Source organism: Chiloscyllium plagiosum, unplaced genomic scaffold, assembly GCF_037043375.1.
Source record: "Chiloscyllium plagiosum isolate Xiang-an unplaced genomic scaffold, Cpla_swu_hap1 HiC_scaffold_48, whole genome shotgun sequence".
NCBI classification, from domain to species: Eukaryota; Metazoa; Chordata; class Chondrichthyes; order Orectolobiformes; family Hemiscylliidae; genus Chiloscyllium; species Chiloscyllium plagiosum.
In genome coordinates, this window is record NW_028270186.1 from 19,928,307 (window position 1) to 19,954,848 (window position 26,542).

Sequence of the window (26,542 nt, forward strand, 5' to 3'; positions counted from 1 at the left end):
CTAACAAATGCCCAAATCACAGTCCTAGGCCATATCATTAGACAACGACAGGTTTCTCGTTGGGATGTGAGAAACATGTTTATTGAGGAGTTTCCCATAGCATCGACAATGAAGGAAACAGTCCACTTCCTGACTGTGAGTAATTTTAAAGAAAAATGTTGTTACACATTTATGCAGCATGTTTCTCCACTGACCGACTTGTTGAAGAAGAGCATTAAGCTTCTGTTAATGAATGTGTGTCAGATAGCAATGTGACCGTTTGAAATCTTTGTCCACCATCACTCCAGTATTAGCAAAAAACAATTAAGTGAAGGAATTTAGATTGGGAGCGATGAAGTGGCTGTACACTTGAAAGAAGGTAATGTGAGACTTACTGGATTTTTTTCCGAAAGCTTAATGTTCATCAAAGGAGGTATTCTACTAATGAGAATGAGACTGGTGCTGGTGGTGCAACATTTCAACATTTATGTTGCCGATACAATTTTGTATGTTGAATATAATCTCTTATTTTATCTTTACTGAGAATTGTGGGGATAAAAATACCAATCTATACACATGGACGCTGTTATTATGACCTTTAGATTTTAAACCTAAGCACGGTACAGCACGAGACAACATAACATCCAACGCATTGTCACGACTGAGATGAAGGAGGCATTCAATGATGGAAGAAAATAAATGAAATGAACTCTTTTTTCAGTTGGAATAATCAGTGCAAATAGAATACGTGGCACTAATCACGTGAGATTAAATGGTTTGAAAATAATCATTTTTGTATCTTGATTATGACTTTTTAAAGATGAAGAATGACAGGAGTGTCCTTTTTGAGAGATTTGTGTTTGTGGTGTTTCTCTTGCAGTGAGGTTCTCCCATAATACTGCCCATATGTCTCATTCCACCATGGAATTAGTAAACAACTTTTGATTTCGCCTTGTTGTTTTCTTTTTAAATGACACACTCGAACCATGAATGGGTGGGTCAGTGTTCACACAGACCCAGGGAGGTTATTGACTTGCTTTCAGTGAGTCAGTAGGCTTCTGCTGACTGCTAACATAAATACTTGAAACCTTGGCTGATGAAAGCTGTGGCCATGAAGTCACAGGCAGAGAGGCTTCTTAAAAATCAAAGAGAGCATACTATTTCTGTCTTCTGGACTGGTGACAGGTAGTATGTGAGAACCATAACTATTTAGTTGTGTTGCATTTTTGTAAACAGATTTTTTTTTAATGGAATGCGACATGTTTTGGAACGGTTGATGATTTTGTTTCAACAGTAGATAGGAATCTCAAATATTGCAACAGACTTAAAATTATGCCAATCATTTTCTTCCTTATATTTTAAAAGTTTGGTAGGAATCAGTTTGCCTTTATGAAATCAACTGGTGGATTAATTGAATCATAATATAAAAGTTAATACATAGGCTATCTGCTCACAATACTTAGTTGGGACGTATGAAGACAGTTTGGTGTTGTCTATATCAGGAGAATTGAAGATCGGCGAATGAAACAAATCCCAATGGGAGTTATGTCCTGGCCTCCCAACAGTAGATAGACTATTGTAAGAATATAAATCAGAAGGTAGAAAAGGCATGTAAATTCAGGCAAAATTCAGTTATTGTGGGATACTCTAATATGCAAGTCGACTGAAAAAAAAAGAGTTCTGTAGTGGGTCTCAACTAAAAGGGCGGAACAATGGCTGACTGGTTCGTAATATTGCCTCACATCACCAGGAAACAACGTATAGGTTCCACATTCCGGCGTCTGCTTGTGGACATTTGTGCATTCTCCTCATATCCATATTAGTTTCATTCGAGTGCTTCGGTTTCCTTCATTGTTCAAAAAAAGACTGGAGGCCTGTGGCCGGTGGACTGCCACAAGAAGCAGTGCTGGGTCCACTACTTTCCATCAATTATATAAATGATTTGGCTGTGAGCATAAAAGGTATTGTCAGTAAGTTGAAAGATGGCACTGAAATTAGGGGTGTTGTGCACTGTGAAGAAGATTACCTCAAATTGCAACGAGATCTTGATCGGATGGGCCAATGGGCTGTGAAGTGGCAGATGGAATTTAATTTAGATAAACGTGGCATGCTGCGTTTTGGGAAACCAAATCTTAACAGGACTTATACACATAATGGTAACGTCCTAGGGGGTATTGCTGGAGTGCATATTCATACCTCCTTGAATGTAGAGTTGCAGCTAGATGAGTTAGTGAAGCAGGCATTTGGTACGCTTTCCTTTATTGGTCAGAGTATTGAGTACAAGTCTTTGCAGTTGTACAGGACATTGGTTAGTACACTTTTGGAACATTGTGTGCAATTCTGGTCTCCTTCCCATCGGAGGTGATTCTTGAAACTGTTCCGAAAAGACTTAGGAGGATGTTGCCAGGGTTGGAGAATTTCAGCTATAAGGAGAGGCTGAATAGGCAAAGGGTGTTTTCCCTGGAGAGTTTGAGACTGAGGGGTGATCTTATAGAGTTTCATAAAATCGTGAACGGCATGGATAGGATAAATAGACAAAGTGTCTTCCTTGGGGTGGGGGAGTCCAGAACTAGTGGGCATAGATTTAGGGTGAGAGGGGCAAGATATAAAAGAGACCAAAGGGACATCATTTTCACGCAGAGGGTTGTCCGTGTATGGAATAAACTGCCAGTGGAAGCCGTCGAGGCTCGTACAATTGCAACATTTAAAACGCGTCTGGACAGGTAGATGAATCGGTGGAGTTTGGAGAGATGTTTCTGAGTGCTGGCAACTGGGACTGGATTGGGTTGGGATATCGTTCAGCATGGGCAAGTTGGACCAAAGGGTCTGTTTCCGTGCAGTACATGCCTCTGACTCGTTGACTGTATGTGCAGTCTTGATGGATTGGTCATGAAAAATTCGGGGTTACAGGGAAATGTTTGGATGTGGATCTGATGTGTTGAATTTGACATGTTTAGAGTTGGAAACGTCTATGCAGATAGAATGCCAAACGCTAACCTCGTGAGAATAAAGATTTTGAAAATGAAATCATTTGTGTATATAGATTGTTCTTTTTTTAAAAGATGAAGAATGATTGGACTGCCCCTTCTGAGAGATTATTGTTTTTGTTGTTTCGCATTGGCTCTCAAGTAAAGGAGCAGCACAAAGGCTGAGTTGTTTATAATGTTGCCTCACATCACCAGGGACAATGTTTTGCTTCCACCTTCGGACGGCTGTCTGTGGGAGTATGTACATTCTCTCTGTATCTGCATGGGTTTCATTCAGATGCTTCAGTTCCTTCATTATTCCGAAGATGTGCAGGCTCGGTGGATTAGTCATGAAAAATTGGGATTTATAGGGAGAGGGTGCCGTGTTGATCTGGGTGGGATGGTCGGATGTTCTTTAGAAGGTCAGTGGGACAAATGGCCTTCTTCCACGCTTTCTTAATTTCAGCAATTGGCGTTTGATGCAGCTTGTGGGCAAGACCACTAGAGAACAAGTAATGTTGGATTCTGTTATGTGTAATGAGGTAGACTTGATTTTGTTGCTTAAGGTGAAATAACCCCGAGGAGACAGTGACTGTAAATTGATAGAATCCATCCTCTAATTGGGAAGGAAGAGTCTGACATCGGTTCGAACTGTATTAAAATTGAGGGAATGTAATGATAAAAGCATTTGCATGGAGCTGGCCCGAACTGTTTGGAATGGAAGTCAAACGTGGCATACAATTGCACCGGTTTTATGTGCGTAATTCTGCTGGAGGCAGAATCTGAGAGAGATAAGAGTGAACATTTGTCTCTGAAAAATAAGACGAGGTAAACGAGAATGTAAATACAAAGAAGCTGGAGGAATTGAATGGCTGGTTTGTACCTATTGTCAAATTACAATGACTATGCAGAATTATAGCACTTCATCAGCGTCATAGATTAGATGAGACTGTACTGGCAATCACTAAGGAGAAGGTGCTCGGGAATCTGAAAGATCTTAAGGTTGATAAATTGATCTGACGTGATCAATTTCACCCCGGAATTCTGAAGGGCAAAGCTGAGGGGATGTGCAGAAGCATTCGTTGTGAATTTTCGTGAGTTATTGGTGTCATGAAAGGTCTCACATGTCTAGAAAATGAATAATAATGGAAAGGGAGGGTATCAGTAGACAGAAAATTATATTGTCTCTGACTCATACACACGCCACATCGATTCCAACTCAAGTATCATTCCGATGCCTTGAATTCACTCAGGATTTTAAGAGTCTCTGTAATGTTTATCGTCCGACTGAGAGCTGCCCTTGCCTGATCCTAGCATCCATTCAGTGCTATGCCTGGTCACAGTATCGAACTCTCTCTCCAACTGCATTCCCAAAGCTGGCTCAGGGCTGCACAACAACCAGTTCCACTCTAGCCCTGGCTAATTTGAGGTGCTAACAGTCAACATTTTTTTCCTGTCATGCATCAAAGTAGAAAAATAGAAAAATTTAGAAATACCCACAGCTGTCTGGAAACGTTCTTCCATCCCCTGCGCTTTGATTGCATCCTAGTCCCCAAATCCACGTCCTGTCGAATATTCACCATCCCTTCTGACCTTCCACTATCCGCTGTTGAACTTCCTATACTCAGCAAAGGTCCGCGTTTGATCCATCTGCGTCTCCAACTGAGTGAATGCCGGGCAACATATTGTGTTGAAATCTTCTTCCATTGCCTTATCTCTGTGCCCATTTCTGTGGAAAAGAGCCCTATCCCTGTCACAAATACCCCTTCGCACAACTCCTATAGTCTCCTTCCAAGACCCTTCCCTCTGGTTCTTTACTTGTAATCTACCTGTTAATTGAGGACCGTCAACATGAGATTGGTCGCCTCAGTTTTTCTGCACACACCGCCATTTATTCGAATGCAATCTCCGAGAACTAACTGCTCTCCAGGCATTCAGATCTGAGACTGACATTGCAATTAAGCCTGCCAATAAGTGTGCTGGCGTTGTTGTCTGAAGTACTGATTACTAATTTGTGGAGGAGAAAGTGAGGTCTGCAGATGCTGGAGATCAGAGATGGAAATGTGTTGCTGGAAAAGCGCAGCAGGTCAGGCAGCATCTAGGGAACAGGAGAATCGACGTTTCGGGCATTAGCCCTTCTTCAGGAATGAGGGAAGTTGGTCCAGCTGGCTAATTTGTGGAGGCTGACTGCCAGCTCTCAGGTGCTTCCTGCTAAGTCCATCTGAATCATAATCCTGACATGGAATATTACGCCATTCCATCAACTGCAGTGATTAACCTCATGTCATTTGGTGATCTCCCTTTTCCTGCCTCTAGCTGATACTGTCCCAACCCCGCACAACTAGTTTCTACCTCCTTCCAAATATCCAAAGCAGGTGCCCGGGCAGCCCATTGATTCAGCTGACTCTTGCCCCACAGAATTCCTCACTTCCTTGCTTGAATCGGTCTTTTCTCTCCAGTCGCCTCCCTGCCCACTTACATCCGTGATTCCTCTGACATTTTATGCTGTCGTCAGGATTTCCACCTTGCAGTCTCCAACCGCATCCTCCTTACCACCGGCGTGCAATCCTTTGCATGTCCATACTCCACAGGATGGTCGCACGGCACTCGAAGTCTTCCAGGAACAGCGGCCTGAATAATTCCCATTCACCAATCGCCACCTCTATCTGACAGAGTTCGTCCTCTCACTGAAAAACTTCGGATTGAACTGCTCTCATTTTCTTCAGTTCAGCGAGGTGGCTATCGACATCCACAACATCTCCAGTTAGAGCTGTCTCTGTAGGATACCTGGAATTTTCCTTTTTCAGTCCTATTCTCATCCCTATCCACCGCCCTGTTTCGGTACCATCGATGATACGCTTGGGTTGTCTTTCTTTCTCAAACGTAATTGGAAATACATCTCAGTTTTGCTTCCAATTCCACACACGAACTCATTTCACCTCATCCATCCCTGACTCCTCCCGTCCATTTCTCGACAACTCGATTTCCATTTCTGGAGATAGAATGTCCGCTAATATCCATTATTAACCTACCCACTCCCACAATTACCTTCACTACACGTCCCAACACCCTGCTTTCCATGAAGACATTACTCCTTTGTTCGGGTTCCTCCATGTATTCTGCATCTGCTCTGATGATGCCAGCTTCGACAGGGGTGCCTCCGAAATATCCAAATGCTTCCTCAAACAAAGACCCCCGAGTGCTGTTGTCGAGAGGGCCTTCAGCTGGGTTCAACGCATCTCCTGCACTTTGGCCCTCACACTATTTCTTTCCTCCTGCGACAGAAATATCATCCCCTTCTTCTATCTGCCAAAAACACCACCATCTAAATTCAGAGGATCCTTGGCTGCCCTTTCTGGCACCTCCAGTGTGATGTCACCAAAAGACACATTTTTCAATCATCTCCCTTGCCCACCTTCTGCCAGGACGATTTCCTGCAGAACACTTTGGTCCACTCTTCCTTCACTATAATACCCTCCACCCACAACCTCACAGCACCTCCTACTGTAACCACACAATGTCACCTGGCAACTTAGTTCCTCCCACCTCAGCATCCAAGGATCTGAACACATCTTCCATGTTCAGTATTGCTTTAAGTTTGCTTCCCACTATCAAATCTATTGCACTTGCTGCTTAAAATGCGGTCTCCTCTAAATTGGGGAAAAAAAGCATGATCTTAGGGGACCAAAATGCAGAACACATATATTCTGTCCTCAAAGTATAGGCAAAAGCTTTCAGTTGCGTGCCGCTTCGACACAGAAAATGATCTCTCATCAACAACTGAACCTCACATTTTTTTGTATTTCTTCAGCGAGGCTCTGTGCAAAATGGAAGAACGGTATTTCATTTTCCGCTTGGGATGTCTACAGAGTTACAGACTCAACATCAAATTCAATAAATTCAGATCTTTACTTCTTCCTGTCCTTACCCCAACCCCAGAAATGTGGCCTTGATAACATAGAGTCTGATATTACAAAGAATAGTAACAATCCTCTTTAAGAGTTTTTCACCCTCCTAGCCAGGTTGGCATCCACTCCTTTTCGGTCCAACTGTTCTTCGCTGTCTCGACTCTGACACCAGCTATTGTTTCCTGCTTACCTCCTCCCCACCACCACTTTATCTGTAAACGTACTGGCAATTCTGATGGAGGACCACACGACACGATAAGTTAACTCTCATTCCCCTCTTACAGTAATTCCTGCTTTATTTTTTTCTGGAAAATTATGGGTCACCTTGGACATTCTCATTCCTGATGAAGGGCTAATTCTTATGGCAGAAACATCGATTCTCCTTCTCCTCTGATGCTGCTTGACCTGGTGTGCTTTTCCAGCGCCACACTTTGTGACTCTGATCTCTCGCATCTGCAATCCCCATTTTCTCCGAATCTGTCGACATCAAGATTTTCAAACACATTTTTAAGGATTCTATTTCGGATTACTGGTTTGTGGTAAAATAACGTGAGAGTTGCGTGGCTCCATCAAGGAGATTTGATGTTTGATAGCTCGTTCAGTTGGAGAAAGGACGGGCAGTGGACGTGGTCTATTTGGATTTTCAGAAAGACCTTCAGAAGCTGCTGCACAGGAACCTGCTCAATAAGATTAGAAACCAAAGTGTTATGGAACAGGCTAGACACCCCCAAAAATATATTAAAACGTCAACCAAGACCCGAATTCTTTCTTATTGAAAACAATGATATGTAGTGAGTGTTCCAGGTTTGATGCAGCTGGTGAAACAACTCGGCTTTAAGCATAGCAAAATGTATTTAAACACTATAATTAAAACAGCAACAAAGGAAAGTGGAATTTAAAATGAAATGGTTGTTGAAAACTTAATCGATCCAGGACATTAACTACTCGTAATGAACTGGTCCCATATAGTAACAGTCCATAAGTCCAACCCTTGCAAAAAGATAGATTCAAATACTGGTTCTTCAAGGCAGGAGTGAACAACATCGAGAGAGATTTTAGACAGAGTCAGTTGGGAATTCTTTACTGAAGCTGGATACCTTTCTTTCCTCAAAACATCTGGTGTCTGCTACAGCAAAAATAACTAGAAAACCTTGAAACACGTGAATTGGTCACTCCCTTTCCATTGTTTTAACTTTCTAATTCCCGAGGCTCTACCTCTGCCTTTGTAACCTGCCTTCATAATAAAAAAGGACATCATAAACTTGTTAAAGTGAGAACATCATCAGAAAGTACTGGCATGATTCGAGAATTGGCTGCCTGGCAGAAGGCAGACAGTGAGGACAAAGGGATAATACTCAAGATGGCAGATGGTGACCAGTGCATTTCCGTCGATTGCAGTTTTGGTAGAACTATTCCCGTTATGCACTGACAAAGTGAATCAACAAATTGAGGCCATTGTTACTAATATGCAGATACGTGGAGGGGTAGTAATGTTGACGAGGTGGTAAGGTTAAGAAGTATTTGGACAGGCTCAGAGAGTGGGCGAATGGAACAAATTGTGGGAAAATGTGAATTTCTCTACTTCGGTGGGAAGAATAAATACATAGTCTTTCTGAATCGGGAAAAGCGTCGGAAATTTGAAGCAGGAAGAAATTTGGAATTCAAGTTCATATTACTTTCAGATTAATATGCATTTTCAGTTGCTGGGTAGAAAGGCTAATGCAATGTTGACATTAATTTCAAGAGGGCTAGATTGGAACAAGAGTAATTTACTGCTGAGAATGTATAAGGCTCAGGTCAGACCGCATTTGGAATATTGTCTCCAGGATTGCTTTTGTGTCTAAGGAAGGATATGCTGACATTGGAGGGAGTCCAGAGGACATTTACAAAACAATTAACGCGGGAAAGAAGAGAGTAGTTGAGGACTCTAGGTCAGTAACTCGAATGAATTTAGAAGGATAAGGGGGATTCACAATGAAATTTACAGAACCCTGATTGGCCAAGAAACATGGGCCGGACAACATGTTTACACTTATAGGAAGCCTTGATTCAGAGTGCAAAGCCACGGCGAGAAGGAGTGACCCTTCAGAATCGAGAAGAGGAGAATTACTTCTGCAAGTCAGTGGTTCATGTTTCTTGCTTTTGCCATAGTGAACTATGGATGCCAAGTTATTGCTTCTATTTAAGACATTAATAGATAAGTTCTTGATTGGTGGGGGGAAACCATGTATGAGGGTATCGAAAGTGAGAGAGGTTGGAAACATATCAGCCATGATCAAATGGCTTAATTATGCTCCTTCATCTTATGTTCTTATGTGAAAGACCACAGAGGAGCAAACAGTGATCTTTACCATTTCGGATACAGTCTTTGTCACATTGGCTCAGAGTCTTTGTCACACGGTTTACGGATATTCATCGGACAGGTTATGGGATTTTGCCTGACCTTATAGGTGTCTTTGTGCAATTGAGAGTTATTCTGGCTCTGTTGATAGATCAGGTAGGAGCCTTCAGCAGTCCAGATGGGGTCCTGGAAACAGTCAATTAACGCCTTCCTCTGAATGGATCTTTGACGTTTGGCATAAATGCGTGTTTCAGGCCAAACAGCAGCTGGTTAAGTGCTGACAGCAACATTGGACAGGTGTCACTGGGCTTTTAACAATATATATCGCGGCCTTTGTCAGTCTAGATGGGCTCCTTGAAAAGATTTTTGACAGACTGGACATAGGAATTTCTCAGACTGATTGGTGCCCTGTGACAGTCAAGACACTGAGATTTGACAGCAGGGATAGATACCTTTGCAGAGGTTAGACGCCTCTGTTGCTGGAAAGATTCATTTTGATAGTCTGAATATGATGTTCTCTTGTGGTGCACTGCGTGTATATTTCCCTCTGGACCTCGAGGTTTTTATTTCTATCCCCAACTAGTCGGGGCATGAAAAGCAGTATTTCTGAGCAGCTTGATCTGAGAAAGCAAAAATAACCGTTTGACAAACTAATCAGTGCTCAAGAAGTTTGACGGTCTGGGTGAGACTTTTGACAGACACATTTGATGAGAACTACGAATTATTGAGAGCAAAGATCAAAATGATTAGAGAGCTCAGTAAGTAACAATCAGAGTGTCAGTCGAAGATTAAATCTTCATGTCCCTGTCTGTCTTCTGTTTTTGCCTGTGAATGTTCTACTCACGCATAACAACAATTAAACATATACATCAGCTCTCGGAAGGGAGCTTCAGGAGTTGTTTATAGAACTCTCAAACATGTGCCAGAACTTGATCTTCCTTCTCCAGAAGCAGTGCAGTGATGAAATTGCCTATCTTATCAAATCCTGGAATGAAGAGCAGTTCAAAATGTTTCAAATGGAAATCTTCACTGGAAACTCATTCTCACCATGATGAGAATGAACAATTCTTTAGTCTTGCTCAGGATGATTGGCCGGACTGACCCAGGAGAATTGTTGGAACTGTATATCTCGGCCTGCCTTCATTGCAAAAATAACAACAGAAACCTTTCTAGCATTTAACAAACCATTTTGCAGCATCGTGCGAACCAGTTATTCTTTTCATGAATGAGTTGTTTGGCGTATGCACCTTCTTTGGCTGTCGACAAAAATACAAATTATTACCTTGGCCTGCATTGTTTGTCAAAAACAAAATCGAGATGTGAAGATTGTCACTGCTGGCCACCTGTTAAGAATGTTTTCGTAGTCTTAGCGGAAGCATGAAGATGCTAGTGGAAGGATAACAGTGTACATCACAGAGGAGAACAGAGTCGAGAAATATTCTTTGAACACCGAGTGAGGGTGATTTGCTATATTGTCTGTTAAAACGTGCAGGGAGAAAAGGGTAATTATTTCCACTGGCAGTTGTAGTAAGGTAAGAAAGCAGAATTAAACAAAAACTCACTGTATTCGTAAGATTAACGTTGCTTGTCTCCATAAATGCTGACAGACTTGTTCATTTTCCCTGAAGAATTGCTTATGCCCGAAACGTCGATTCTCCTGTTCCTTGGATGCTGCCTGACCTGCTGCGCTTTTCCAGCAACACATTTTCAGATCTGATCTCCAGCATCTGCAGCCCTCACTTTCTCCTTGTTCATTTTCCCCCCAAATTTCTGTTTTTACCTGCTTGTGATAAAGATTCATTCTTGCTCACCCTATAACACAGCTAACCATGCACTGCGTCACTTGCTGAATGTTCTGTTGAGCACAGCTATGATTACCAATGAGAATATTTCCAGTTGTCCGCCTGATCTTGCAACAGACATTAATAAATATTCCAAATTCCACCACTTGGCCCCAAATGTTGCCAATGTTATAATCTCATTTTTGTCGGTTATTTTGTCCCTTTCTGAAACTAGTTTTCCACAAATTTCAAAAATGTCGAAGCAAAAATAAAAGTCCATCTGCTCAGCGAATCTATGTGAAATTTACATTTATAATGTTTAGCAGTTCATCTTCAAACGTCGCAGAGCAAGTAATGCTAAAGCTCATTCATACATTGCCTGTAACTTTATGAAATCCTTTGGCAGTGGCATTTAAGTCTATCAGAGATTCCAGTTTTATGGCAGTGAACTGGGAAATCCCAACAGAATGAAGCTACTTCGATATTAAAAAAAACGCCGAGCATCTCATGGCCCCAACACTTCTCATTTGCACGGATATCAGGAAGGAAATACATGACAAAGAGTCAAAACTTAATTGCAAAGAAATGAATCAATAAAAAGGCGAAACTCAAAGGCTCAGTTTGATATCAGATTGGTTGATTTGATTGAGTATTGAATTCATGGACCACAGTACGATAAGCAGCATGCTATTCTGGGTAACCAGAGATAGGGCTGTGCTTCTCTTGCTGTTGCATGATGTCACTCCTTTTGTTGTGAGAACAGCTGCAACAAAGAGCGATATTTCTGGTTTTAGCTCTGAGCTTGCATAAATTTTTCAAATAAATTTTTCAAATCCATATATCAAACTCGCAAATGCTGTGATGCCATGAGCACAAATTTTGTAGATTATGCCATTTCATTTGCAATCCAAGTTTTCTGCTAATTCCAAAAAAAACCCAAAAACTTTAATGTGAAGTAAAAACATAACCTGCTCAGGCAAAATGTTGCAGAGCAAAAACTCATAGAGGTCTCTAGCATTTGACCGTCCAATTATCCCTTTTGTGTTATAGTGAGAAAAAGAAATTATGTAAAGTGGCTTGAATCGGAAATTGTCTTTCGGAATTGACACAAAACAAAGTCTTTGTGTCATCAGCAATGCAGCTCGGAACCGAATAATGTATTTTGGTGAAACAATTTGCGTGACCAAGTTAGAGTTTGTCAGAAGAAATTCATTACTCCGCCATGCAGATTTTATCAAGGAGAGAGAGAACCTGTAAACGTATTGCTGCAGACAGTTTGTTTAGAATGCTTATGTGGTCTGACTGAAACATGTACAATTGATGAAAATGTTGCACACAGCGTCAAAGTAGCATGATATTTGGAAATACATTAGCTCAGGGAAAGGCTTATTTGTTATTTTGAATGCGTAAAATTGAAAGAAGTTCAATGTAGTTACATCCGCTGGCAGTTGTGTGGAAGGAAGTACGGAAGAGATTGAAGAAGTGTCACTGGACTCGAAACATGAACTCGGTTTGCCTTTCTGGATGCTACCAGATCTCCTTAGTTCTTGCACTAACTTCTATTTTTCCATGTTTCTAATGTTTTTTTTTATTTGTTTACTATTTCTACCAGTAAACGGTGACCAATTGCATTTGAATGCGCAACCTTAGATTGGTGACTGTGAACTGAGATAAAAATATTGAATGCTGAGAAACTGTTAGGTTCTTCCTCCTTTTATTTTAGAATTGTATCATCGTATCACAGAATCATTGAATCCCTACAGTGTGGAAACAGTGTATTTGGCCCAACACGTCCTTACCAACCCTCTGCAGAGTGACCACCCAGACCCATTCCCCTACCCTGTTGCACTACATTTCCTCTGACCTTTACACCTATCTGACAGAGCAGGAAATTTAGCATGGCCAATTCACATAACCTGCACACTTTTGGGCTGTGGGAGGAAAACTGAAACGGTGTTGTAATGAGCATTGGACTTAGAATGAATGGGGAAAGTAGGATAATTTGACGAAGTGGACTGGGTACCCTCAAGACCTTCAAGAATGCCGAATGCCATGTGAAATTGACACAATGATCTGCAAGAACGGTTGAAAGGATTAAGTATTCATACAGCAGCAAGAGACTCAATACTGCATCTACAATGCAAGCAGCTCCACAAATAGCAGATTAAAATACGGCATTACAATGGAAAACAGGTGCATGCAGGCAGTGTAGGGATTTGTCATTCAGTTCCCCCAGTCTGTGCCAAAATGCAACAGTGTAATGGTTGATATGATTGCAACCTCACATTTCTACCTTATTTTTAACAAGAATATACTTTGGTTTGAACCTAATCAAAACCAATTATTCGAGGTAGAGGCTTCCAAGGAGTTTTGAACTTGTCAGAGATGAATGTAAATCTCCCCATCTCTGTAATAAACAAATGGCACCTCATTTTCAGTCAGCCAAAAAAAAACAGTTCTGTATTGTCTCATAACAGAACCCATCCTCATGATCTGGAAGATTTTATTCAAATGGCAGCATCCCAATTGAAAAGTTTGCATGTAGCAGCCTATCCTGTTCAATATGAACCGAAAAACAATCCACTTAGTCCAAAAATGAGTTCGGATCTGCATCTCTGAACTCCGTCGCATACATTAGTTCGCCTTCTTTAAATCAGTTGACTAATAGTGTACCAGGTACTCCAAACACAGCCTCATCAATTCTACGCATGACTGACACACAACTTTCTAATTTTGATTTAAATTGTCCTCGTGGTAAGTCAGGACATCCTATTACATTTAATTATTTGCAATCTTTTAAATGCACCCTAACATTTGTGATTCTTGAGGATATACCGATCTCTCGGTATCTTGAATTTCTGCAAACTCTCAGTTTTCAGTGAATATGCTTCATTGTCGTTAACCCTGAAAATGTGGCATTTTCACATTTTGCCACATTGCACACTGTTTGCTGCAAATATGCCCCCCTTCATTCCCAAAACTATACGATGTGCCTTTCTCATCTCCGCAAAATAAAAGACTTTCCTATTTAACTTCAATTTATGAGTATATTTGGGAACATATGTAACTGCGATTTACGTAAGTTACTTGCTCAGATTGGAAGCAGTTGAGGTCCCAGGATAATTTCACACTTCATACTTATGAGTAGAATGCACACTGAGATCCAGTTTCTTCCTCGTACCTGTCAGGCAACCTTCTATCACTACCACAGGCTCCCAGTTACGTGAATGTTTATTTTGCGAATATAGTATTTAAAGTAGCACTTCACCAAATACCTCTGCAAAACTAAGTACTATAATTCTCTTTGCCCACAACAGTCAGCGTGGAGACCTCCGTGTTACCTCATTCAAAGAACTTCTGAATGTGCAGATACAGCACATGTTTGGAATTTGATACATTCGTCACCGGTGCAGTTGGGATTTCAGGCAGTGTCGAATGTTAATTGATGAATTTTGTGGTGACATTATTTTATTGTACATTGGGGCATTGTGAGCATTTTTGCTCCACTCTCTCTAGAAATTTGCTCTTGCCCTCGGGAAGCAGAAAGGAGGTGATTAGATCAACAACTGAGTACTTCTGAAGAATCCCTAATGAATGTGTGTGAGCGAGACTTTTCCTGAACAAATTCTGCTTAGGAGCACTGTCAATGTCCCCGTGCATTTCTTAATGGTATTTGGGAGTGGACCAATTGGGCCGTTAGAGATCTGTATTGCATTGTCATTCCTGATGTGCGGAGAACATGAATGGGCACTTTTCCACATTGGAACACAGATACCAATGTTATAATGTGATTGGATCAGCTTCGTGAAGGACATATCAGGTTTTGGAGGAGACGTGTTCAGTATCATTTTCAAAATATTGTGTGGGGCCATCACCTTTCCAGTAACGTTTTCTTAATTGTATGACTGTCGCTTTATCCAGACTCCATGTGGAGTGAAGAGAATTGACGACGTACTGGTATGAAATGTTGAGGACCTTTGAAGTAGTCTTTATATTAAGTCTTCATCCATTTACACTGCTTGTGGATTGTCCATAACAGCTGATTTATGTGTTTATCATTTAACAAGCATTGTATTGTATTTGAGGCATCAAAGTAAAACAAAACGGTTGAATAAATTTCTTGAACATTTGTGACTAACTTTCTTGGCGAAGTAACTTGAATTTCTCACTGGCAGATTGATGTCTGTAAAAATATAAGTTAGCTTCCATTGCCTCAACCATGAATCAGTCCTTTGGATGGTTCAGAATTTTCCCAATGTCACAGAAGATGTACAACCAGTGATTGTACTCATAATATAACTTTACAATCCGATACTGGCAGTCATCAGTGTGCCAGGGGCTAACTTATATACTTACAGTTGCCTGTTGATTTGTGTTAAATACGTTCCTACTTACTAACTTGATTTCAAGAACAATGTAAAATATGTATACTAATTCGGAGAAAATGGCATTTACAAAACAAATGGTAGTGCTGTGAATTCTCTACAGTTTTGGGAACACTGGTTAAGACAGAATCAGGGTGAATACTTCAGGTCCAGTGACCCCTCCAGCGATTTCTGTTTTGACATATGATGTCCAACATGCGCCATTCTTCGTTTTATTGAGGCAGTTAACTTGTTGGTCGGTTTTAATCGTTTTAGATGGCCAACAATTATTTTAACATTACTCACAATCTAATAACGTTAATTATATTTTGCGACTACCAGATGACTGCTCGATTCTTTCTTGGAGATTGAAGAATCCAACAGATCATGACCATGTATCAGTAGGCTTCCAAGGCAACTGGTATAATACAAGTCATATTCTTACATGACAATTTATTCATCATCTTATTGGAAGCGGGAAACTGTGTTGTATATTGATAACAAAGTCTTCCTTTTGTAAGTAATCGAATAGTATTCACCTCTTTTTAACTTTTTTACTGCCAACTTGGTGACAATTATGATTCTTGACTGAGGAAACTGCGGATATTCCAAGTGTATACCTGGCTAGATGGAGGCCATGGCAGCAGCAGATCTACTGGTCATGCTGAATAATGTATGAGTATACCACATTTTCAGTTAGCAATTCCCAACATCATTGCTATCAATGACCTCCGTTTGTAAGTTCACTGTATACATGACTGTTGTGACGCTTGAATGTTCTGAATGGTTCACCATTTCCTTCACTTTCGGCCGGTTTGTAGTGATCTGCTGCAGGAAGTTTAAGACAAAATACTGCACTGTACTAATGACGGCTATTATTGTTACAACTCTCGCTATTCTTACCTTTTAAAAATACATCCCAATTACGTTTGCTTTTGATCATCAGGTAATAATTAACAAAATATTTTGAGGTTGCCAAGCAAGAACAAAATTTTTGTCAGATTTTGGGGAAGCCTTCTTTTGGTTTCACAGTGCCTCCCTCGTTTGGCTCCCTTTTATTTTGATTACTACATTTAGCTCTCTAACCATCAGTCCGATTATGCTGAGCAGTCGAACCGGGGAACGCTTCCATAGTCAGAGGAATGAGAAACAATTATACTGAGGTGCAGAGCCGAAATAAATCTGTCATCTTACTGTTCGCTATTTCTGGCAGTTTTATATTGCTGTGCCTGAATCATATTGTGACTTCTTTGACGACAAAACTGACAAATACTACTTACTACCAAGATGACCACACGCACCGAAGATACTTTACCACTGACACTGCAAATTTCCTGAGGTGTTTGAGGTCGTCTGTAAACATTTGGATTGATGCATCAACCTAGAGAAAATTTCGAGAACAAATCATAAATGCATTTGTCTCTCCCTGGACCCTCATGGTAATGTTGATTAAAAAGCATGGACTAAAGGAAACATGAACACTGAAAGTTTTCTCGAACCAGAACAGAAATTGAACACATTCTTATTGCACAATTGCTTCTTCTTTTGTGCGATGAAAATTGAATATTACACTGCCAACATTTCTTCGAATCTGTGGCAATGTGTGGTTGCATTCCTTTTATGAATGTTTGTTCCAGTGAAGTGACAGAGCTGTGAAGCACATCGCCATTAGACAGAAAATGCCATCAAATCAATCTGAGGTGGGTGCATACTGTGGTGGCGTCACGCAAACAATGGTCATGGGGAAAGACACAGTGTAGCAGATGCGAAGGAAATGCCAAGAATGAAGAAGCAATTACTTTGTTTACAGAACTGCACTTCAATGACAAAGTCGAATATTGGAAGTGATGATATTTGTAATAGCAAATAAGCAAAGCACAGCTTAATGTATATTTTTCTGCCGGACATTGTGGAAGGTTTGTGGATTGCGGGATGATTTTCTGGTTTGCTGATCCGCTTGGGCTTCCCAGAAGAAAGGAATTTGGCAAAATTAAATCCAATCTTGCACGAGTTTTGCTGTCACTTAATTTGAGATTCTAAAATGCAATCGTTCAGGTACTGGAAACCGATGAACATTTACTCTGCTTCATTTTCCCGACAGAATCACAGGCTTGGGACAGCACAGACAGATGTAATTTGCAACATTGTATCTGCATGGGCTGATCAAGAGACTAATATTGTGGAGTGCTAATTTCCCACTTTGCCCCAACACTATTGTCTTCCATATATTTCATTACCGAACAATACGAGTTCATCAATAGTGATAATGGTTGTTTACAATCCTTCTTCCTCCTCTCGTTTTAACACTTCATTCTCCATCACTTGGACATTTTTAATGCATTCATCTATACAAAGAGCAAAAGGTATTTGTTCAAATTTCCTCCTCTCCCATCGTTATGTCCAGAGTTCCATTCACTCAGGGATGGATATTTCCTTTTCCAACCGTCATCACTACATCTAACTTTTTCGAAGCTCTTACCATCTTCTTTTCGAAACATTTCTTGTTAATATATGTTTCCATGCTACTGTCTCCCTCTTTTCTGAAAAATTGTTCATTGTTTTTAAATAAAAGAGTTCAACTTCACAGACAGCTTCACAGCATTGACTAGTTTCATTCACTTTCAAATGATTCTTTATTCAATGTTTCGTGCACACTTGCTATTCAACTGTCTCACTGGAAAACAGAACTCTTTTTGAGAGTTATGAAATTGCACATTATGAACCCAACACTGCTTATTTAACATGCGAAAAATTACACAACACCAAGTTATAGCACAACAGATTTGTTTGGAACTACTAAATTTTGGCGCACTGCTCTTGCATCGTAGTTAACATGCAAGCATTTATCTTTCTTTTCCAGTCCGCCATAATGAAGCTTGTTTTCACGAGATTTTATTTGTTTTATTTAAATTTGTAGATTGGGCCCATTCCCATGTTTTTCATCATTCCCATATTTAAACTGGACGATATGTTATCATTTTGTGATCACACTGGAATAATGCACCCGTTACAGAAGCTTCTGCTCTGTCGATCTACCTTACGTTTAGGTGGAGACATGGGCAGAATATGCAAACGCTACATGCATACACACACACACACAGACATACACATATACACACTTTGCGACACAGCAAATAACCGAAGCATTGTTAGAACAGAACCAATTGGAATACAGAAAATTTTGTGACACACTGTCAATTTGAAGACGCAAAAGTCACAGTTCAGAGGCACTGGGCACATAATCGAGTTGCACAGATGTGTATAAATCAGACACCTACAGTGAATATTGCATAAAATAAATGCATAATTGATTGTTGCTCATGTAATTTTCCCGTCATTCTCAACGTTTAATCCATTTTAAAAGTGGAGTAAAGGGATAGTTCACCATATTCATCAACTGCTCTCTGAACTTAGGATGCGTGATGACATAAATTGCAGTGTTTGTGCAGCAACTCAGCACCTGGAGCATGTAGCCCAGTTCCATTACGCAAAGAGGGAGAGCATGGAATTGATCTCCCATAATTGACATTCTCCAATTTATGGAAAACACCATTGATACTGCCCATAAGAGTAGAAAATTGCCTGAGATAAGAAATAATAAAATGATGGAATTCCTTCGACCCTTCAGCTCTTGGCCTCTGGCGCTCTTCCTATTGCTTCGATGTTGGAATCTCTTGCGGACTTTGCTGGTCACTACAATGTGTCTGACCGTTATAAAATTGAAAAGCAGAATAAGAATAAAGGCAACTCCCGGGGTTAGTATGTAATGAAAGAACTCAATTGCCCCCCACACCAGAGAGAATTTGACAGCTCTTGTTACCAAACAAAACCAGGGTCTGTTCATCGAAGAATATTGACGTTTGAACATAAAATACCAGAAAATATTCTTCAAACCGCTCAATCCAATCACCATTCCCAGAACCACAGCCGTTGTTTTTGCATTGCAGTATTTAATTTTCAGATTTGGGCAACAAATGGCCACAAAACGATCAAAAGTGAAAGTGACGGTGAACCAGACAGAACAGTCAGTGGTTGCATAAATCAGGACAGCGTGGATATTACACACAGGAATGCCTTCTAAGAAATGATGCTCATCCATATATACAAATGGTATGTGTCGCAATATGAGGTCAATGATAATAACCAGGAGATCTGCCATTGCCATGGCCATCAGGTAGCGAGTGACACATTTGGAGAGACCACACTTTTCCCGGGACAAGACCACAACTGTTACTACATTAACTGTGAGGAAAGCAAAAATGAAGTTATGGTTTCTGTTTGGAAGAATACCAGTTTTCATGAGCACTATATGAGATGTTAAATATCACTCTGTATCCATTACTGTAGCAAGAGATTATGCCAATGCTAAGGTTATTTGTTGGGTCCAACTATTGGCATTCCATAAATTGAGCATTGAATGGAAATTTAACATGTTATACGCATTGCTGTTTGCTGAATTTTTCTTCTTGTTTCAATTAATTTTTCACCATAACATGAATGAAAGAAACTCAACTTGATTTAGGGAACGCTGTACTGAGATTAGTCACTGTGAATTTGATTTGTTTCAAAAAATAGAATCGAAGCATCCCTACACATGTGGACCATGTATTTTATCCCAAACAAGTCCACATCAACCCATCGAACATTATCTCACACAGATCCATTTCCCATCCTCTAAAACTACATTTCGCACATCAATGCATCTCTGAACACGAAGAAAAGTTTAGCTTGGTCAATTCGTCGAACCTGCGCAGACAGACGAAGACTCATAGAGATGTATTGCTTCGAAACAAACCCTTTGGTTCGACTCGTTCATGTCGAACAGATATCCCTAGCTAATCTGGTTCCATTTGCCAGCACTTGGCCGATATGCCTCGAAAACTTTCCTATTCATGTACCCATCCAGATGCCTTTTAATTGTTGCAATTGTAGCAGCTTCCACCATCTCCGCTGGCAGAGTAGTTCATACGTGGACCACCCTGCATGGCAAAGTTCTCCCTTAGGTCCATTTTATATCTTTTATATCAAACTAAATCTGTGTCCTCTAGTTCTGGACTCGCCCAACCCAGGGAAAATACCTTCTTTATTTACCTTACCCGTGCCACTCATGATTTTATAAATGCCCAAAAGGTCACCTCTCAACCTCCGATGATCCAGGGAAAATAGCCCGAGCCTTTACAGCCTCTCCTTATAGCTCAAAGCCTCCAACCCAAGCAGTATGCTTGTACATCTTTTCTGAACCTTTTCAAATGTCATAACATCCTTCCAATCGGAAGGAGACTTGAGATGTATGCAACATTCAAAAAGTGACCTAACCAACGTCTTGGATAGTCGCAACATGACTCCAAACTTTATACTCAGTACTCTGACTCATAAAGGAAAATATACGCAACGCCTTCTTCACTCTCTGATTTAATTGCGACTCTACTTTCAAGGAGTTATGAATATTCAAACCAACGTCTCCTTATTCAGCAACACTCCCTCTGAACTTATCATTAAGTAGGCCGAAGTGCGGACTGCAGCTGCTGGAGATTAGAGTCAAGATTAAAGCAGAGTGGGCAGGCAGCATCAGAGGAGCAGTAAAATTGACGTTTCGGCCAGGAGCCCTTCATCAAGAATGACGACGGAAGTCTCGGGGGTGGAGAGATAAACGGGAGGACGAGGCGCTGGGGAGGAGATAGTTGAGAGTGCAATAGGTCGATGGAGGCATTGGTAAAGGTCAGAGGTGAGGGTGGGCCACATGGATGGGAAGGAAGGTTAACAGGTGGGACAGGTCATGAGGATGGTGCTGAGCTGGAAGTTTGGAACTGGTGTAAGGTGAGGGAGGGGAAATGATTTGATACCCTGGGGTTGAAGGGTTCTGAGGTGGAAGATGAGGCGTTCTTCCTCCAGGTGTCAGGTGGTGAGAGAGTGGCGGTGGAGGAAGACAAAAACCTGCATGTCCTCGGCAGAGTGGGAGGGGGGTACAAATGTTCGGCCACTGGTCGGTGGGGTTGATTGATAAGGGCATCCCGGAGATGTTCCCTGAGGCACTTTGCTAGAAGGCGTCCAGTCTCCCGAATGGAAAGGAGACTGCATCGGGGGGAATGGATGCAATAAATGGCATTTGTGGATGTGCAGGTGAAACTTTGATGAATGTGGAAGACTCCTTTGCAGCCTTGGCTGGAGGTGGGGGTTAGGTGTGGCACAGGTTTTGCAACTACTGCGGTGGCAGTGGAAGTTGCCAGGAGGGAAGGATGGCTTGTTGTGGTGCGTGAACCTTACCAGGTAGTCATGGAGGAAACGGTCTTTGCGGAAAGCGGATAGGGGTGGGGAGGTAAATATATCTCTGGTCGTGGGGTCCATTTTTAGGTGGCGGAAATGTCAGTGGACGATGCAGTTTATGCAGAGGTTGGTAAGGTGGAAGGTGAGGACCAGGGGATTCTGTCTTTGTTGCAGTTGGAGCGTTGGGGTTTGAATGCGGAGGTGGATGTGATGCGTTGGAGGGCACCTTCAACCACGTGGAAGTGAAATTGCAGTCTTGAAGGAAGGAGGACATCTTATGCATTTCGTGGTGGAACTAGTCCTCCTGGGAGGAATAGGGAATGTGGGATAGCACATTTGTAAGAAGTAGAGTGGGTGGAGGTGTAATCCAGTTAGCTGTGGTAGTCCATGTGTTTGTAAAAATATCTCGGTGTTGAGTCGGTCGTCATTGAAGGAGATGGAAAGGTCCAGGAAGGGGAGGGAGGTGTCAGAAATGATCCAACTAAATTTCCGGTCGGGATGGAATATGTTGGTAAAATTGATAAACTGCTTAACCTCCTCGTGGAAGCATGAGATGGCGCTGATGCAGTCATCAATGTAGCGGAAGTGTATAGGTCCTACTCTGACCTGCTTTTACAAAATGCAGAACCTCAGATTTATATAAATTAAAGTCCGTCTGCCACTTTTCAGCCCATTGGATCTGATTAAGATCCCATTGTAATCTGAGGTAACCGTCTTCGCAGTCCACTACACCTCCAATTTTAGTGTCATCTGCAAATTTACTAATTACATCTCCTATGTTCACATCCAAATCATTTATATGAATGAGGAAACGTAGTGGACCAAGCACTGAGCCTTGTGACACTTCACTGGTCACAGACTGTTTTTATGAAAAGCAACCCTCCACAACCACACTCTGTTTTCTAACTTCGAGCCGAATTCTGGATCCAAATCGCTATTTCGCCTTGTATTATGCCATATAACCTTGATAACCAGTCTCCCATGCGGAGCTATTTCGAACGCCTGACTGAAGTCAAATTAGATTACGTCCACATCTGTAACGTCATCAATCCTTTTTGTTATTCGTTCAAAAAAGTCAGGTAATTTCGTCAAACATGATTTCCTTCACACAAAATCATATTGACGATACCTAATCAGTTCTTACTCTTCCAAATACAGTTCTGATTCTTAGGATTCCTTCCAACAACCTGCCCACTACCGAGGTCAGGCTCAGCGGTCTATTGTTTCCTGGAATGTCCTAACCATCTTTCTTAGGTCGTGGTAACAATTAACCAACCTCACCTGTGACGATCAATAATACAACATCTCAGCATGGGGCCCAGTGACCACTTCCCTAGCTCCCAACAGAGTTATAGTGTATACATGATCACGTCCTGGGGATGTATCCACCTTTATGCGTTTCAAGACGTAAAGCACCTCTTCGTTGAAATATGAACATTTTGCAAGATGCCACCATCTGTTTGCCCATATGCTCTATCTTTCATGTTCTTCTCCATAGTAAGCACTGAGGCACAATACTCGTCCAATAGACCCCCTCCCCAGCCATCTTTGATAGCTCCACATAAAGGCTATCTTGCTGATCTTTCGGGAGCTCGATTCTGTCCAAAGTTATCCCTTCATTCATGATGTGGTTGTACAAAACCCTTTGAATTATTTTCTAACTCTGTTTATCAAGGTTATTTCATGACCCCTTTTTGCACTCCTGTTTTCTATCTTAAGTACACTCCTATTACATTTATGAATGTGGGAAGAAACCAGCGATTCCGGACGTAAGCCATGCAGACAAAGACAGTATGCACAAACGCCATGCAGAGAGTCGCACGCGACTGGAATCGATCCCCCATCCCAGAGGCTGTGAGGAAGTAGTGCTAACCACTGAGCCAACTTGCTGAACAGAAATTTGCATCCCAACTTTGATCGTGTTTCTGGTCAATCTGGGGATGGCAGTGATTGATTTAACTTGATAATGGCTGAACATTCCTCGATTGATGTGGATTATATCCAGGACAAAATGGTACACAAAACCGGTTCCCAACTAAAACAGTAAATGTTTAGTGCACCTGCCATTCTGAATTTGCACTGCAGCAACTCTCCAAGGCTCAATTGCTTACTACGGTGCACAACTCATGCACATCTGTGTTAGAGGGTCCATTCTAAGGACGAACATTACTTTCAGTGTTCAAGCCAGTGTCTCAGAATTCATGCGCTTGACTTTAGAATTTATACTAGGATTCTCGGAAATAGATTGCTATGGCTTTGATCTTTACATCGTCATTTTCTGCAGGACTAGTTATAGAAGACTGAAGGATAGCAAAAGTTGTTCCCTTGTTCAATAAAGTGAAAAGAGACAGTCCTAATAACTATACAATTGTGAGCCTTATTTCAGTTGTGGAATAAATGTTGGGAAACGTTATAAGAGATAGGATTTATAATCATCAAGAAAGAAATAAGTTCATTAGGGATAGTCAACACGGTTTTGTGAAGGGTCGGTCGTGATTTACTAACGTTATTAAGTTATTTGAGAAGGTGACAAAACAGGTGGATGCGGGCAAAGGCTATTTCAACATTGTATATGAACTTCAGTAAGGCATTTGATAAAGTTCGCCACGGTCGACTATTGCATAAAATAAAAAACCATGGCATAGAGGGTGCTTTCGAAGTTTTGATCAGAAATTGTCTAGCTGAAAGAAGACAGTGGGTGGTCTTTGAAAGGCAATGAACATCCTGGAGTTTAGTTATTAGTTGCATACCGCAAGCATCTGTTTTCAGTCCACAGCTGCAGATTTATAGATGACCTTTTTGAGGACGTAGAATGATGGGTGACCAAATTTGCGGATGGCATTAAGTATAATTTGAGATAGTGCCAAAGGAAGTTGTAGGTTGTAGAGGTACATAGACAGGCTGCAGAGTTGGGCTGAGAGGTGGCAAATGGAGCTTAATGACGAAAGGTTTGAGGGATTCACATTGGTAGGAGTAACAAGAATGCAGAGTACTGGGATAATCGTAAAATTCTTGGTGGTGCAGATGAGCAGACAGATCTCAGCGTTCAAGTACACAAATCGCTGAACGATGCCACCCAGGTGTATAGCATTAGTAAGAAGGCCGACTGTGTGTTAGTCGATTTAGGAGAGGGATTGACTTTCGGAACTATGAGTTCATGCTGTAGTTGTAATAGAAAAACTCTAGTACAGCCATACTTCAAGTATTTCATACCGTCTGGTCACTGCATTATAGGAAGGATGTGGAATCGTTGGAAAGGGGAAAAAGGAAATTGTGTAGGATGTTGCCTGGTATGGAAGGAAGGTCCTCCGAGGAAAGACTGAGGGACTTGAGGGTGTTTTCGTTGGAGAGAAGAAGGTTGAGATGTGACTTAATTGAGGCACATAAGCTAATCAGTGGATTAGATAGGATGGACAGTGAGAGCCTTTTCCCGTGGATAGTGATGAATAGCATGGAGCACGCAGCTTTAAATTGAGGGGTGATGGATGTAGGACAGATGTAAGAGGTAGTTTCTTTACCCAGGTACTGGATGGGGCGTGGAAAGAACTACCTGCAACAGTAGGAGACTCAGCAGCTTTAAGAGCATTTAAATAGTTATTGTACAGACATTTGGACAAAAATGGAATAGTGCAGATTAGATGGGCATCGTGTTGGTTTCATAGGTCTTCACAACATCGAGGGCCGAAGGGCCTGTACTGCGCTGTAATGGTCGACATTTTATGTTCTGATGTTAAGATCTGGAGGACTGATAACACCGGAATGGAAATGTTTACTATGTGTCTTGCTTGAACTGTCCCCAGAGTTGCTCGGCTGCTCTAATGCTTTCTGCTGGTTCTTGAAAAGAATGAAATGCGAACTCAGAGCATGTGGTCATGACTGAGTGATAGGCAAGTCATGCCAAATATTCGAGCCAATGCGTTTTGGAAATGGATAAAATCTAAGACATGTTACCCTCATGTAATTACGAGATTGAACCAATTGTTAAGCAATGATGTTTGCAGTGAAAACAAAGATAAGAGATTCGATTGATGAAACACGTCAACTGTGTGGATATGTAACCAATGGATATATGGCTACTAAGTCAGTTAATACTCAGTAAGACTCGAAGTTAGTACTGAGGATTGGAGATGTAACAGGCGGGCATAAAGGTAGACGAGAAGCAGCAAAAGTAGGAGAGTAAATTTCAAGCATTGTCAGACTCTAATCAAAGATTTGCAGAATAAACAGCAGACAAGAAAAGAAACTGCAGCAGCAGGGATTGCAGAGTAAATATCACATTTTATTAAAATATCAAGAACTTACCAGGGACTGCAACAATAGCGATAATTGGATAATAAATGAATTGAATAATCCGAAGGATCGTACGAATTTGGTGTTTGACTGGCCTCCGATGACTGGTGGGGTAGTAACTCAACATTTCAAAAAAACCCCTCACCATTGTTGCACTATTCCAATCTACTATTCTCACATTTTGAGCCATTGCTGTACCATTCCAATTAGTAGTAACATTCCAATCCATTTTTGTACAATTCCAAGCGATTGGTCTGAATTTCCAATCCACTCTCTTACTTTTCAATGCATTGTTCTTGGTTTCGATTCCAATGTTCTATCAATCCAATCTATTGTTGCCAGATTCCAGTATATTGTTTGATCATTCTAATCTAGTAGTGATTACTAAATACGATCTCCTTTCCTTTCTCTCTTTCTTTCTGGCCCCCCGCTCTCTCTGTCGCTGTCTGCCTCTCTGTGCTGAGGCTGTTGCTCCAATGACATGATGAGAAAACACATCGATTGATGTCCCTTACTAATAGATATAGTACACGCTGCTGTGAAACAGTTAGGATCCATGGGGAATGGCGTTGGAGAGAGTTACTCAACTAACGTGTTCAATTATGTCCTTTCAATTCAACTCCCTCTGTGTCAGAATAGAATTATGTGT

The 26,542-nt window shown here is 41.2% G+C and overlaps 1 protein-coding gene across 1 annotated transcript; it reads right to left on the reverse strand.

Annotated features, from left to right (window-relative positions):
• Positions 1-18,679: 18,679 nt before the first annotated feature.
• Positions 18,680-26,241, reverse strand: LOC148135726 (putative G protein-coupled receptor 139). The gene is made up of 3 exons (XM_087984257.1): positions 26,186-26,241; positions 26,050-26,123; positions 18,680-19,581 (listed from the first exon to the last, which is right to left on the reverse strand). The coding sequence occupies exons 2-3, from the start codon at positions 26,120-26,122 to the stop codon at positions 18,680-18,682; spliced, it is 975 nt and encodes a 324-aa protein (XP_087840383.1). The 5' UTR covers position 26,123; positions 26,186-26,241.
• Between the last annotated feature and the right edge of the window lie 301 nt (positions 26,242-26,542).